General features: G+C 43.7%; 3 protein-coding genes across 7 annotated transcripts in view; 1 reads left to right on the forward strand and 2 right to left on the reverse strand.

The window, feature by feature from the left end:
- RNEE/G (RNAse E/G-like protein) overlaps positions 1–8,650 on the forward strand; it is a 27,159-nt gene extending 18,509 nt beyond the window's left edge. For 2 of the 4 annotated variants that reach the window (XM_078586954.1, XM_078586957.1), the window contains exons 11-14: positions 6,402–6,514; positions 6,918–7,037; positions 7,262–7,417; positions 7,778–8,150. In XM_078586954.1, coding sequence (XP_078443080.1) covers positions 6,402–6,514; positions 6,918–7,037; positions 7,262–7,417; positions 7,778–7,957 — 569 coding nt within the window. In that variant the 3' untranslated portion in view covers positions 7,958–8,150. Of the gene's footprint in view, positions 1–6,401; positions 6,515–6,917; positions 7,038–7,261; positions 7,418–7,777; positions 8,151–8,412 lie in introns of those variants that run through there. The other 2 variants (XM_078586956.1, XM_078586955.1) reach the window with 2 other exon arrangements.
- Positions 8,401–11,462, reverse strand: LOC144712692 (uncharacterized). 2 transcript variants are annotated; one of them, XM_078586961.1, is made up of 3 exons: positions 11,155–11,462; positions 10,457–10,733; positions 8,401–8,610 (listed from the first exon to the last, which is right to left on the reverse strand). In XM_078586961.1, exons 1-3 carry the CDS (start codon positions 11,448–11,450, stop codon positions 8,464–8,466), a joined length of 720 nt encoding a protein of 239 aa, XP_078443087.1. In that variant the 5' UTR covers positions 11,451–11,462; the 3' UTR covers positions 8,401–8,463. The 2 variants fall into 2 exon arrangements, with proteins under 2 accessions (XP_078443087.1, XP_078443086.1); XM_078586960.1 differs by lacking the exon at positions 8,401–8,610 and having other exon boundaries at positions 9,320–10,733.
- A 107-nt stretch (positions 11,463–11,569) lies between these two features.
- Positions 11,570–13,729, reverse strand: LOC144712691 (calcium ion-binding protein). The gene is made up of 2 exons (XM_078586958.1): positions 13,610–13,729; positions 11,570–13,459 (listed from the first exon to the last, which is right to left on the reverse strand). The coding sequence occupies exon 2, from the start codon at positions 13,441–13,443 to the stop codon at positions 11,710–11,712; it is 1,734 nt and encodes a 577-aa protein (XP_078443084.1). The 5' UTR covers positions 13,444–13,459; positions 13,610–13,729; the 3' UTR covers positions 11,570–11,709.
- Positions 13,730–15,872: the final 2,143 nt, after the last annotated feature.

Genomic DNA, 15,872 nt, shown 5'->3' on the forward strand with positions numbered 1-15,872 from the left:
AATTTCAGTACTGGTGATATGGTATATCTAAGGTTGCGACCATACAGAATGAGATCATTGGCCAAACGTGTGAATGAAAAATTGTCCCCCAAGTTTTTTGGACCTTTTGAAATCTTAGAGAAAGTTGGATCAGTTGCCTACAAATTACATCTACCAGCTTCTTGTGGGTTACATCCAGTATTCCATGTATCTCAGTTGCGCAAAGCCCTTGGGCCGAAGGATCAAACAGTTGTGTTAACTCCTCTCTCACCACAGATGGAATGGCAATTAACCCCAGCTAAAGTGTTGAATGTCAGAGAGTCTAATGGTTTTGTGGAGGTGTGTATCAAATGGGCAGGCCTACCTATTGAAGACTCTTCATGGGAACCACTATCTACAATCAAAGAACGGTTTCCAGATTTTCACCTTGGGGACAAGGTGATAGTGGATGGGGGGGGGTAATGTTACGATGCCTTGGATTACATATAAGAGAAAGAAGAAAGGAGGTGAAAGAGGGGATAACTCTGCACGTGGGACCACAGTAGGGCCCACATGTGTGGAGTCCGTGTAGTCCAAAGTGAAGGGTAACCGCCCAGGGCAGTAACTAACTGCCTGGGCTAGGAGCAAGGACACCTTGCTCCTATATAAAGAATAACCCCTCTGGCAGGAGGGGGCATCGATCATTTGGAGAGAAGGCCGGGAGCTTGGGAGCCGTCGTGAAGCTTAAGCTGTATTCGGCTGCGGGAGCTTGAGGAGGCGCCACGGATCTGGATCTTACTCTCTATCTGAAGAATTATCTGGCCATATACTACATTGTGAGTCAATTCTATATTTCCAAGAATTCGTTTCTTGATTTGGTTAGAATCATATCAGATTTCTGTCAGATGAGTCCACTAGAGGTATTATAATCTTTTCCACTATGTATGTGTTTGCTTTTAAATGAGGTTACCCTCCCTTTAAAAGGGCAGTCAAGAAGTTATTGAAGTTGAAGTTGCTACCCCATCAACTTTTGTCCCCGCATTCCAGCAACATTTGTCCCCACAGCGTCCATTCTTCTCCACTATGCACGTGGAGATTGCTTCAGGCCATATAGTGTTTTCTTTAGACAGCACACTTTCTTCTCTTTTGTTTGAGTAGAATACCCTGGTGTCTGTTCCGTGAAAATGTCCTCCTCCAAGTCGCTGTGGAGACATGCGTTCTTTACATCAAACTGCTGTAACTGCTACCCCAATTTTGTCTTGCGTGATATTTCTCCTCCTGCACCTCCCCGTCCATACTTGAGGACCCTGTAGGAAACTCATCAAGTGGAGTGCTTTGTCCATCCTCACCAGGAGTTCAGTCAATTGCTTGACGGGATTCCGGCTCTGGACGGTTCTCAGTCGGAAAATGTAATGCTGGTACTTCAGATTCCTTGGCTATGTCTCTCTCGACATAGTAATTTCAGGTTGAATCTCAAGTTGACTCACCATAGGCTTCTAACTCTCCATGGAAGCATAATAATTATCTTCTTCATCAAAGGTTACATCAACGGAGATAAAGAACTTTCCCATTCCAGGTTGATAACACTCGAACCCTTTCTGGGTTGGAGAATAGCCGAGATAAACACCCTTGGGAGACCCGGGCACCAGCTTACTACATGGGCTATGGACATGCATGTATGCGGTTTTTACGATCCACTAAGCCCACTAGGGGCATTATCGTCTTTTTGCATTTCCTTGGCATGTCGCTTTAAATATGTAGCCCTCCTCATTGGAGGGCAGGACATGAGTTGTTAGTCATATCTTCCTTCCAGTAGTCTCCTTCTCTCTCGACGACATTCACCCCGTCGAGTCCTGTTCCTCCGGTGACGTCCACCCCGCCACTCTCTGCCTCTCTCGTTCCCTCGGCGTCGTCCACCCCGCCAGGGTTATCATTGTCCTTGATACGATCCCGTCTCGGGATCCTATCAGCGATACACCCAAAAATCTTGAGAGGAAGGCTGAATGTGTATTTATCTTTGGGAATTATTTCGACATCAGTTCCACCAGGCTTTGAATCTCCAACTTCTTAGATGGTAGCCAATTGATTAGATATACTAAAGTCAGCTGAGTGTCTACTCAGAAGTGAGAAGGGACCTGTCCATGAAATAATGAGGTCCTGGTGGTGGCTACTATGTGTCCAATCTTTCTCTCTGATTCATGCATAACTCCATAATCCAGGAAGAATCTAGACGTCGTGATTTGAAATAATCCCTGGAGTTATCTGAGGAAAAATTCTTGATTGAGACGCCATATTGATTCTTTACCATGATGATAAAATCTTGGATTAACCTGGGAACTTCTGATTTATTTTTAATTAAATGTAACCACGTCTTCCTTGTGTAATCATCAACCAGAATCAAGAACCACAGTTTTCCAGTGATAGGAGTTCTACATGGCCCCAATCCTTTTTTCAAAAAAAATAATTTGTGCCTTAAGCTTAGGCACACATAGGACGTCCTGAAGAAATCCTAAGGGTAATAAAAACTGAGCCAATTCCTGTAACAGGAAGGATTTCTCCTCCTGCAGTAATTACCTTTTCTGAGAATAACACGGAACATAGTGGGAGAAGGCTGATTGGTGGGAGTCATGTGGTCAGTTGCACCCGTGTCAACCACCCAGTCCATTCATAAGTGACATGATAAGAAGACAGAATAGTTCAAAAAAAAATGATAAGAAGACAGAGGGTACAAAATGTTCACCTGATTTAACTAGTGACGTAGAGCCAGACATAATTTTGGGCCTTTCAACTTCCCCTCTCAGGCTTCTGATACCTTCCCAAAATACAAATATTAGTTTTCAAGAAGAAATATGTTACTTGATTCGCTGACTAAGATTTCCGTTGGGAACAATAATCCTCCAACGCTGACTAAGAAACTGGTTGTTCCTATGCCGGAAGGCTGAGCAGTCTCCCAGCTTGGCGCTGAATTCCTGGATTTGGGGAAAAACCTGCCTCAACCCTGGTCAGAATGCAGAGGACCCTCCATCCGGAGACGTGCCTTTCTCCCTGTCCATGTATGTTCCACAGCTGACTGTCAGGACCTGTGCAATCATTTCCACCTCTGGTCCCATGAGTCTGTCCACTAACTAGGCCAGTAACGTTAGACTCATGTCTTGTATTGTATACTCCTATCCCCCCATCCAAACTTGATGATAACCTAACCTTTGGTCCAACTTTGAAAACATAATCATGCCCTGTAATTCTTCTAACTCATCCATTTTAGGTGTGGGAAAATATGGGGTTTTACGAGTTTATTGACTGCTCCCTAGTCCATTGAAGAGGTCATGACTGGAAAAACGACTATTTGATGGTTTAATGATGTTTAAATCTAGTAATGCTTGGTTGAGACATTCCAATGTATTACTGTGTAGATGGGAATATCTGTAAAGGTGGATGTTGACAGGTTTGGATGCAGGGAGGTGGGGTTTTCAAACACAATGGGAAAAAGTGATTTGAGGGGGGGTGTTAGCAGAGGAACTTACATTTATTTCTTCTAGTTTTTTATTTTTCCTTCTTTCTTTCTTTGTCTTTCTGTAAATGTGGGCCCCATATATAAGAGGCCCACTAACTCGCCAATCCGCTAGCGCATTTACTTGTGGGCCCAGCCCATTTACTTGTAAGTCTCTGGGGTTTAAACCAGAGAAACCCTAGGGAATAATGTTAATGAGGTTTTCTTTCTCTCCCGCTTCCTTCTCTTGCTCTGACTGGCGGCTAGGTCAAATGCCGACCAGCCATAGAGCAAGCTAACAGATTCAATCGAGGCAGGAATCAAGAGACAGATAATTTTCCTCCAAGATTGTGGATGGACTAGATTGGCTGATTTATGTTGTTCTTTGGATTGATAATTCCCAATATTGATGAGCTTGCTCCCTGTGAAAGGGTAGAAGCTTGGTGTTGTTTAAATCTGGATCGACCTGGCTAGTATGGACATTGTTCTGACATAAGACCTGCAGCATCAAATGGTTATAATTGCTGAAAACCATTCTAAAGTCCTCAACCACAGTATGTCTGGTATGATGTCAATGTTCCCCAAGGTAAATGGAGTATCATTCTGGTTAGAAGTAAGTTCTGGAGTCATAAATTCATTAGCGCATACTCTTGCCGTCAGCCAATACAACCAATCCCCCAACACGATATTGAATTTGTGACAGGGTTGGATAAGGATCTGTAACCTTTTGGATTGCCCTTAGATTAATAAGATTGAAAGTAGCACCACCATCTATTAGTACCTTCACTTTCAAGTGTCTGATAGATCCGCATAATTTTAATGCTCCATGTGATCTTGGAGAGCATGAGTTATGCAAAGCTAACATCGCTAATAACACACCATGTTCTAAAGGGGGTTCGTCCATTTGCATCAAATCATCGTCAGCGATACGTTGCGGCTCACTATCTTCAGCTTCCTGGATCATGTAATAAACTTCTTTTGACTCCTGTTACCAGGAAGATATTGTTCATTGCAGTTATAGCATAATCATTTACTTTGAAGAAAATCTTCAAAAGGGGAATTACTTCATTTTTACCAGGTTCGGGTGCTTGGTCACTCGTAGTGGTCTATGCCATCATCTTAATGGACGACGCAGGGTATTGATTTGGCTCTGCACTTTGATAAGATCAGCAAGCTTTGTTCTGATGGGTGGAGGAGTGCATCCTGAAGTTGTCGTTATTTTCCCCTGACCTCGATTATCCAAAACATACAGATTACTTTTATCTTCTATGGAGTAATCCATGATTTCCTAAATTCCATATGGTTTGTCCTTGTGAAGTTCGACTATGATCTCGGACTTCAGTCCTTGGAGGTAAGTGGTTTCATGAACATCCGATGGTAAATGCATGAGACGTGCCACCAAATCTTCAGATGCCGACCAGTAATCTGATACAGAACAAGTCTATTAGAAATTCATAAGTTCCTAGCATAATGCCCTTGAATAAAAACTGTGACGACATACGGATATAACGACCTCTGAAAACCAACGGGTGGTCAAAACCGAAATGTTCTTCGGTCTGGATAAACCATCCCTGGGCTGGCCCATCCGTATGTCCTGAAAGCAAATGCAGTTTCTCGGAATCAAATATTCAATTTACAAGGAGGAATCACACATGCAGTTTAGCCAATTTTGGTATGATCTCCATTAAAATACAGTAAATCTCCATTTCGAAATTCAAATTCCGATCTGGTGAAAGATCTTGATTGTATGAAATTCGTGCATACTTTGGTTCTCCTTCTGAAGTGCATTTAGAAGCGTTAGGGACGTTTCCTTCGAGCTTCAAGTTCATGGACTTTAATTGCTGGATATAATCTCCAAAGTATCTGGTTGTTATATCACCATTTTCTTTCCACAATTTTTGGTGTCGTTCATGGCCTCTGAATCTGGATTGTAGATGCCCTGATGCCAGTTGATATGAGACTTATATGAAGAAAGGGAAAATCCAATCCATTTTCTCCGAAGTAAATCCAAACCAGTTTGAGATCCTTGAAATCCGAAGAGAGTACCACACACTAGAGTGAGAATCAGGAGAAAAAAGAACGATCATGGAGAATCCATCAGGATTCTCCCCTTATGGAGCATTTTGAAAGAATGCCAATGCCGCTTCCCACTCCCTCTGCTTGTATTTAGAAGGTCTCTACACATGCGACCTTCCCGCACGTGTGATATCGCCGTCCACCGTCAGTTGACGGGGAGAGAAGAGAGGAACTTCCGGTCAAGAAAACGACCAATTTACTTCAGAAGAAAAGGGAAAATAACTGTGGTTCACGGTTCATTTGCTAGGATGGAGAAGAGGGAAGGGAAGGGAAGGAGGATGGAGAACAAGGAAAGGAAAGAAGGAATGATGAGAGGACTCCACAGGGGTCACTCCCTCTGGTCGCAGGCCCGATCCCACTTTCAGCATCCAGTTGCAGTTGCAACTGACTCTGCCCAAAAACTCCGCCTGGGGTTCCCGCTACTGCTACTTAAGCTCCCCTCCACGTGAAAGGCTTTCGTTCGCACGTGGCTCCTCACTCCCGGGTCCTTCGCTTCTTTCTTTGATATTTTTTGGAGAGGAAGTGACTTGTATCAACGTCTCAGTTACTGATTCCTTCTTTTTTGTCTTCTTTTATTTTTTTTGTGTAAAGAATGTATCGGAGTCGTAGTAAAGAGCTTGTAGGATTTTATTAGATTCATGAATCGAAGTGTATCTGATACAGTCATATTTATCCATGGGAAATAAATTTCACGGAATTTTCTCCAAAAAAAATAATTATCGAGGAAGTTGGGGAGTTCAATACTTCAATAATGATCTTCTAAATTTCTTTTTTGGGATTAATCAAGAAATTTTGATATGGCTTTCCTCGGGAAAACATCCTCTATTTACAGGATAGTTATATTTAGAATTAAATTTGCTATTATTTCTTCATTTTGCAGCGAATAAGAAATTGGTTTACGAGGAAATGAAAAGATCTGTGGAGAGAGATCGATCGCTTGTCAAAGTATCTGAATTATCAAGACATGGACTGATGGAGATAACTAGAAAGAGGGTAAGATGCGTTATGGAAGTCATTTTTACTGAAATTCAATCAGTTGCTCCTCTTAAATCCTTGAAATTTCTCTGATGAATTGCCTGAGACTTGAGAAGATCATTTCTTATAGAGATCATCACTATAATATCATCACATGATTTGCCTGTGAAGATCATCACTCATTCGATCTAGGCATGGGGAATCTAATTGCACTGCTTTTCAAGTGCGTGTAAGGTTGATCTATTCCTCAAAGTTTATCAAAAAATGAATTATTAAGATTCGTAAATGCATCATTATACTTTCTTACATTAAATGAATTATAAGCCTTGTACTTCTAGCGTTATGCTCTATCAAAGTTAAAACAATTGCGATTTTTAAGAAACGAGTTTAACCCTGCAAAGAACGCTCTCTTATGATACAGGTTCGCCCAAGTGTCTCATTTATGATAAGCGAGCCATGCCCTTGCTGTCAGGCTACTGGCAGAGTTGAAGCTCTGGAAACATCATATTCAAAAATCGAACATGAGATTTGTCGCAGGCTGGTGAGCAACAATCATCTACTTGACAAAGTTAATTAATCTTTACAACCTGAACCTTATATCCCCAGATTTAAGTTAATTAATCCCCAAATTCTATTCTAAATTTTCCATTAACCTTCATTCATGAGAAACATTAGCTGGTAACGATGCAGAAAATTGTGCAAAATATGGTAATTTAATATAATTTCATTCGGACAATCTTAATAACTTTTTGCTGTTCCACTCAGGCTTCAACAAATCAGAAGGCGGAGCCAGAGAACGCAAAATCTTGGCCGAGGTTCGTTCTGAGGGTTGACAAGAATATGTTCAATTACCTAACCTCAGGGAAGCGGACAAAGCTCGCAATTTTGAGTAGTTCTCTCAAAGTATGGATCCTTCTTAAGGTGAAAGTCTACCCTGATCAATGGCATAATAAAGGTTTTGACCAAATCATTATCGCATACTTAATAAGATCATCTCTTTTCTGAGGAATTGACATTAGAATAATCTTTAGAAACGTCCTCGACAGTTCTGGAACTTACTCTGATGTCCATACTAGTTTATCTCATTAACTAATTACATTTGATCAAATTTGTGATCGGCAGCCGCAATTTTTTCCACCTAATCATGCAATTTATCTGTTTTTTTTCACATATGTGAAAATCCTCTTACCAAAAAGGCTTTTTTGGGAAACATTTAATAGGTTTTTGCGTAGTAAATCAAAATCGATTAATTTTTCTTCTTTTTGTTTGTTGGCCCAACAGGTAACCAGAGGGTTTAGCAGAGGCACATTTGAGGTGAGGCCATTCACAGAAGACATGGCTGGTGGGGAGCCGCAGCAACCGCCCATTCCCAGGCTACGAGCCGCCGAAGGAAGGCCGTACATTCCAAGAGCCAAGCTCACCCTCTTCCCCGTCAAGAAATGGAAATCACGTGGGAAATAAGACGCCTCGTATGCGAAGCACGTGGAAAATGTGCAACCTTCTGTACAGGTCCTGCTCCAACCCATCTCCATTGCACTGCTCTGCATTCTTTTACCTCAATTTTGACAGATGGGTAATTTTTTTTAGAGGAGATTTCTCTCCTAGCCCACCTCTCCTTTCCAAAAATAATAAAAAGAATCTACTGTGCAACGCACTGCACGTGTTGAAGTTCCACATCCTGATTAAAGATGAAAGTAGCGCCCTTGCTAACATCTATTGATTTTAGCACAGTTGGTAAGCGCTTTAATCTAACAGGTTTGTCCCGGGACAAAATTAGTCATAGATTTTCTGTCCAATTTCGGGCATCTTAACTAAATAAATATCCGAGTTGGCAGGATGTGGAACTGAGTTCTTGTTTTTTGCAAGTAACTAACTGGTGTTACTATTTCGGGTAATTTTTGGCATGTGGAAATAAGTATCAAAATCTGTTCTTCAAAAATCAAATTGTTGGGAGGAAGAATGGGTATTCAGTGGAACAGGAGCTTCTTGCAGAGAGGGCAGGAAGCGGAGGTGTCGAGCCAGCGGTCGACGCAGGCGCAGTGGAACAGGTGCGCACAGGGTAGCTCCCTCAGCTCCTCCTTATTCTTATATTTGGCTAGGCATATGCTGCATTTCTATTTACAGTCTGCCATCAATTAGTTTGATAGAGAGAGAGAGAGAGATGGGGCAGATTGCAAGAAAGAGGGTGACAGAGAGGAGATAGAGAGAAAGAGAGGGTGGCAGAGAGAGAGAGAGAGAGATAAAAAGAAAGAGTTAGAGAGACTGAGCCAGAGGGAGAAAGAAAGCAAGTGGGAGGGTGAATAAGAGTGCATGAGAGGTGGGGCGTGGAGAACTGAAAGAGAGACGGAAACAGGATGTGTGACAGGGGAAAGATGAAGAGTGTGACAGAGAGGAATAGGATGGGAGAGAGTTTTGTGAGAGAGAGGGAGAGAGAGAGTGTGTGTGCGTATCAGCGTGTGAGAGGAGAAAGGGGCGAAAGAGAAAGAATGAGTGTGAGAGAGCGAGTGAGAGAGTAGAGAATGTGTAAGAAAGTGTGAGAGAGAGAAAGTAGAGAATGTGTAAGAAAGTGTGAGAGAGAGAAAGGGGAGAATGTGTAAGAAAGTGTGAGAGAGAGAAAGTGGAGAATGTGTAAGAAAGTGTGAGAGAGAGAAGATAGAGAATGCGTAAGAAAGTGTGAGAGAGAGAGCTGAGAATGTGTAAGAAAGTGAGAGAGAGAGAGAGAGAGTAGAGAATGTGTAAGAATGGGAGAGCAGAGAATGAGTAAGAAAGGGGGAGAGGGAGAGAGAGAGTAGAGAATGTGTCGAGTAGAGAATATGTATGAAAGTGAGAGAGAGAGAGAGAGAGAAAGAGAGCGAGAGTAGAGAATGTGTATGCAAGTGAGAGAGAGAGAGTAGAGAATGTGTATGCAAGTGAGAGAGCGAGAGAAGAGAATGTGTATGAAAGTGAGAGAGAGAGAGAGAAAGAGAGCGAGAGTAGAGACTGTGTAACAGAGAGAGCGAGTAGAGAGAGAATGTGTAACAAAAAGAGATTAGAGAACGCGTAAGAAAGAGAGAGAGAGAGAGAGAGAGAGAGAGAGAGAGAGAATGCGTAATAGAATGAGATTAGATAACGTGAAAGAAAAAGAGAGTAGAGGAAAATGTGTACTAGAAAGAGACAAGAAAACGTGTAAGAAAGAGAGAGTGAGGAAAATGTGTAATAGGAAGAGATTAGAGAACGCGTAAGAAAGAGAGAGTAGAGGAAAATGTGTAATAGAAAGAGATTAAAGAACGTGTAAGAAAGAGAGAGAATGTGCAACAGAGAGAGTAGAGAATCTGTAAGAAAGAGAGAGAGAGCAGAAAGAGAATGTGCAACAGAGAGTAGAGACTAGAAAATATGTAAGAAAGAGAGAGAGAGAGAGAGAGAGAGAGAACAGAGAGCAGCGAACAGAGAGAGTAGAGAATTTGTAAGAAAGAGAGAGAGAGAAGAGAGAGAATGTGCAACAGAGAGAGTAGAGACTAGAGAATATGTAAGAAAGAGAGAGCAGAGAGAGAATGTGCAACAGAGAGAGTAGAGACTAGAGAATATGTAAGAAAGAGAGAGCAGAGAGAGAATGTGCAACAGAGAGAGTAGAGACTAGAGAATTTGTAAGGAAGAGAGAGAGAGAAGAGAGAGAATGTGCAACAGAGAGAGTAGAGACTAGAGAATATGTAAGAAAGAGAGAGCAGAGAGAATGTGCAACAGAGAGAGTAGAGACTAGAGAATCTGTAAGAAAGAGAGAGAGAGCAGAGAGAGAATGTGCAACAGAGAGAGTAGAGACTAGAGAATCTGTAAGAAAGAGAGAGAGCAGAGAGAGAATGTGCAACAGAGAGAGTAGAGACTAGAGAATCTGTAAGAAAGAGAGAGCAGAGAGAGAATGTGCAACAGAGTAGAGAATCTGTAAGAAAGAGAGGAGAGAGAGAGAGAGAACGAGAGAGAGCCGACCGGGTTGAAGTCGTGGGGCCGGCGGGGGGAGGAGGGTTGGAAGAGAAAGCAAGGGAGAGGGGCGAGGTCGAGGCGGGCGGCGTGGCGGCAGCAGGAGAGAAGCAAGGGGATGCAGTAGAGCAGCGCGTTCCACAGCAGCAAGCTCACTCCCAGGGCGTAAACAACGCCCCCTCGTCGCCACCCCCCCGCCAACCACACATTCCCCGCCACAAACCACACCCCCCAGAACAGCTCCAGCCCCCTCTCCCATCCCCCCACCTCTCCTTCCTCCTCCCCTCTGAACCACCAAATTAAGATCACAGTCATCATGATAAAGATCATTGAAACAGTTCAAGATGATGATGGTAATTCTCTTGATGATAGGGAAGAAGATGCTGCTCATGATCATGATTATGGCCATGATAATAATGATGGAGATCGTGATGACATTGATATTGATATGGATGAAGAAGAAGTAAAACTAGTTACATGGCTTCTGGGTCTGGAGAAGGAGCGCCATCATGATAAAGATCATTGAAACAGTTCAAGATGATGATGCTAAATTCTCATGATGATAGTGAAGAAGATGGTGTTCATGATCAAGATTATGGCAATGATAACAATGATGGAGATCATGATCAGGAAGAAGAAAGAAGATGCTCACAATATGATGACACTGATACTGACATTGATGAAGAAGAAGAGGTAAAACTAGTTACATGGCTTCTGGGTCTGGAGAAGGAGCGCGTCGTAAGCGGAGGAGGTGGAGAGGCAGGCTGAGAACGTTGGCCAAAGTGTATCCCCCCAGCCAGGTTTTCACTGGCCAGGCAGTAACCTCGCCTCGCGAGGCAGCGACGACGACGGCCGCGACGGCAGCAGCGATCTGAACCAAAGCACAGGCAATCTCCATGGCTGCCCACGACGGCGACTCAACCGGACTATCCTCCCACCGACGGAGAACCCGCCGGAGAGCTCCGCCCACCGCCACCGCCGGCCCCTCCATGAAACCCACCATGACTAACTACTACAATTAAGCAGCCGAACCAAAACCAGAACCCAAAGCCCCAGAGAGACTAAAATAACGGCCTCACTCAAGACGTGACAACGTGGGAGGGGAGGAGATAGAAATAGAAATAGAAAAAGAAATAGAGAGACTTTGGTATATTTTTTGCAAAAAAAAAAAAAAGAAAGAAAGATGCAGTCTTCCAAGGGCAACCAAAATCTATCTTATTGAATGAAAGAGAGATGGGCACTTACTTACCCGGGACAAGCGTTCAAGCGGCAGTCTTACAAGTATTGACTCCATCCTTGCAGTCGTTGGTGAGATCGTTGAAGGTCTCGAGCTGCTTCTTCCCCCTTAAAAAAACCTCCGTGTCCACCTCCAATCTCATGTACCCATCAAACTCCACCGGCACGCCGTTGTTGAGCTGACTCGTCTCCTGATACCACTCGCTGCCCTCCGCCCAGAAATCCTTAAACTCGTCAAGAAAGTGGGTCTCGTACTTGTCCTTGAGAGGATCAAACAGAGAGACGTCCTCCTCGTTGGTGGCCACGTAGAGCTTCCTCCCATCGTCGATCTTGTCCTTGAGCGTGGCGAGGAGGGCGTCAGGAGAAGTATCAGCCGCTAGATTCGGCCATAACTCGGTGTTCTTCGCCTTGTCGCCTCTGACTACATGCACTGAATCAAAGTCCCAGCTCATCTTGCTGGCGATCCCCGACACGATCTCCATCAGCCGTCGAGATTTCCAGATCTTGTCCCACGGCCGTTGGATCACCGCCTCCGTCTCCCCTTCGCAAACTCTGTACCAGTAGTTATCCGGCTCTACGTCTCCAAACTTCCTCATGATCAGCGCGTCTTTCACTCCGGAAAGCTTCATGGGCGTCACTCTGAAGTCTTCAACGAGGTAAAGCCCGAGCTTGTCCTTCTTCTGCCATCTTCCCCAGTCGGCCCAGAACTCTCTCTGGTCTAGAACCGAGGCCGTCTCCTTCAAGTGCTCGAAGTCGAAGTAGAAGCGAAAGTCCTTGCCTTCTTCGTGTTGCCCTGCGGAGGAGTAAATGGCTGATAAGCAGATGCTCAGGTCCATCACCAGAGTTCGATTCAAGTATTGGGCTTCGCCGAGAGCGCAGAGGAAGCTCCAGAGATACTGATCCATGCTCTTGCAGCGATCCCCACCGCCGGAGTAGATCAAGTATTTGTTGCTGCTGAACGAGCCCTCCGATTCCACCACCGGGAGTGAATCGTTCACCAACTCCCCTACCAGGGGGGCTACAATTTGGGGTGGCTTTTCCATCGGCCCAAATCCCAAGTCGCCTTCTTTGGGCGCGTTCTTCCTCTTCTTCTTCCTCGCGTTGAGCCCGGAGTGGTACTCTCCAATGGAGGAGACGAAGGGAGAGCAGGCTTTATCACGGCTGATCTCAAACCTTCGGTAGTCTTTGTAAAACGCCGCCCGTTTAGCGTTCTTGGGTCGGAATCGCCAGGCCATGTCGCAGGACAGGTCGCCACCGCCGCGGACCGGCTTGCCGAATCGGTAGAAATGCACGTCTTTGAACTCTTCGATCGCTGCTCGCATCAGCGTGTTGAAGATCTCCTGATCTGAGCAGTCCACGGCTGCCGTCGTATCGCAATTGGGGGTTTCTTCGGTGGCGGTGGAGTTGGCCTCGTCTTGAGCTGAAATTTCAATGGAGGGGACGATGTCGGTGAGATGGATGAAGGTTTCGGCTGTGACGGTGTCGTTGGAGAGGGGGATGAAGTCTTCTCCGGTTCGAACGGTGCTGCCGTCGGTGCGGAAGGTGGCGTTGGAGGTGGAGGTCAGGAAAGAAGCGATCTTGTCCGTGGGATGGAGGAGGGGATCGTCCGGCTGGTAAGTGGCCGCGATGATGGTGAAGACGAGCACGCCGACGACGAAGAGAGCGAAGCAGAGGTTGCCGACGAGGCGCACGGCGTCGTGCCCCAGGCTGTCGGCATTGAAGCTCCCCGACCTAGAGAAGCTCCCCCGCAGCCTCTTCATCCTCCAGAGAGCCGATCTAGCATCAAAAACCTCAGAAATCGGTCGAGAAACTTGCTGGGAAAAGCCTAGATCTGAGCTAGAACTCGAAAGATTGAGAAGAATACGTCGATCCAGGATCAAAGAGAAGGCGAGAAATCGAAAATTAACGAATCGGAGATCGTTTTACCTGCTGTAATCGATGTAGATCTGCGAGCCGCCGGCCCGCAGCTCGTCGATTCCGTCTGCTCTTTCGCTTCTCTGCTCGCGCGTCGGTGTTCAAACTACGGAAGTATTTTCGCAGGATATGAGAGGCTAACTTATGTATCAAATTAAATATAACTCGATACAGTCACCTCCCCGGTGTAGTTACCTCCCACAAGAAGGTTGTAATCTATTGGGTACTCCACATGATACGACCACCGCGAGTGACAAGATCCAGTTGGCATAGGTCAGACTTTGACCCTTAATTTTATGGTGTTAGAGGATTGAAAATTTAGGGTTAATTTTTAATTATTTCTGATTTTTTTTTCTGAACTAATGCTTTTTGGAATGTGAATATTATTTGAAGCGATCAATTGGATTTTTTGGGTATGTCATTTGATACATGAAGTCAATAAGTTTTAGAAGAGAGGAGATTACTATTGATTGAGGTGAAGTTTATCATGATAAGTAGATGCAAATTATTGTCTTTCACCTGGGAGAACGTTGAATACTGTGTGGTATCAGTTTATTTGCAATTTTTTCATCCATTTCTGAATAAAATAGCATGACAACTCATTGTGCACCAATTTAAGTAATAAAGTGTGCATTCTGCATGGACTGTTCTAATAATCTCCATTGGTTTTCTTCAGTGGAGGGACATGATATTAATTAGCATGAGGACTAACTAAAGGTAATTCAGAGGAAAATGAAAACAAAACAAGAAAGGGTGAAGAATATGAAAAAAATTAGGCAAAATTTGACAGATGTGTGTGTGTGTGCGTGTTTTAGAATCCTAGAGTGGAATATAAAAGGTGATGTCGTAGGGAGCTGATATTGGAAATACATGTAGCTTCAAAGTTGAATTCATATTCTACTTATCAATCAATATTCATCAATCCAATAGATTTGTTATAATGCACATGTGATACTTGTAATTGAAGTCCATTAATATATGAAAAGGATAAGTGAATAATGATAAGATCATGATCATAATATGATGAGCACTAGCTTTTAAAAATGGCTCCAAATATTCTAATTTGAAGGATAGTAGAGAAGGGCATCAAAATATGTCGGAAGAAGCATTGTGTATTCCTAGTCATATCATCATGATTATGGTCGATCCATAAGTGTGGATACAATAATGACAGATAGTGGGTGCTACTTAGGGAAAGAGTGCACTAAATCGTACGATTCCCTGAATCGTATTATACCTAGCGTCAATTTTTAATCTCAATTGTAGGGGTTTAATTCGTCGTTGGTAGTTGAGATTATTCAATAAAAATATATTTAACCGTACCTAAGAATACTTAGTTAGTGATGAGTACGGATCGTCTCCACAGGGGACGACGATTAAGGAATTAATTTCTTATGCTAGTGATGATCGACGAGAGGATAGATGAGGACAAGATTTGAAGGTATGAGCTAGTGAGATCGATTAAAAATATGTAATTATGTGTTAATTTAACTTAAAGAAAAGAGTAAGTGAATGTGATGGACACGATGATGGACGATGGTATGAACGAGGACAGAGATTGGATGTGGAGGGAGGGGTATGATGGAGAGGATAGAGAGACGAGATAAGAGAGTAAAATGTGAGTGAAGATATGATGATAAACCCTAATTACCGTAAGCTCCCCCTCTTCTCCAATGCATCTCCCACACACCCAGGACACCAAGAACACACTTGATGGATCTCAGAACTCACTATCTTTCAATCAACCTACACAAGTAGGAAGCAAGTTCAAGCTGAATTTCACAATGATATAGGTCTATATATATAGATCATAGGGTATGGATGGAAAGAGGAGGGGAAGATGAAGCAATGCTGAAATCTTCAGCTCAATCGGAGTTGTAGACCAAAAGTTATGGTCGTTTGAAGTTGAAGAAATCCTAGCCCTTGAAATTTTTCTCTCCTCGTCATTGTAATCGTTTTCCCTGCCTGTTGAGAGCTCAAAGTGCTCCACATTCTGTGCTTTTCATATTCTGGGGTGCTCGTCGTATTCCGCGCCACGTGCACCAAAGGAGAAGAAAAAGACAAAAGAGATAAAAAAAAGAAGAAAAAAGCATTAAAAACATGTTTTCCCCCAGGCTGATGTGGCGGCATGTCAGCGCACGCCACGTCACCCTCTTCTCTCTATTCATTTTTTATTTTTTAAAAAATACTTGGACGAGATTGCGCCACATCACCCTGCGCCAAAATCAAGAGAGAGAGAGAGAGACAAAGTCTTTTTTGTCTTTTGCGCCTCGGT

This window comes from Wolffia australiana, chromosome 15 (genome assembly GCF_029677425.1).
Source record: "Wolffia australiana isolate 7733 chromosome 15, ASM2967742v1".
NCBI classification, from domain to species: domain Eukaryota; kingdom Viridiplantae; phylum Streptophyta; class Magnoliopsida; order Alismatales; family Araceae; genus Wolffia; species Wolffia australiana.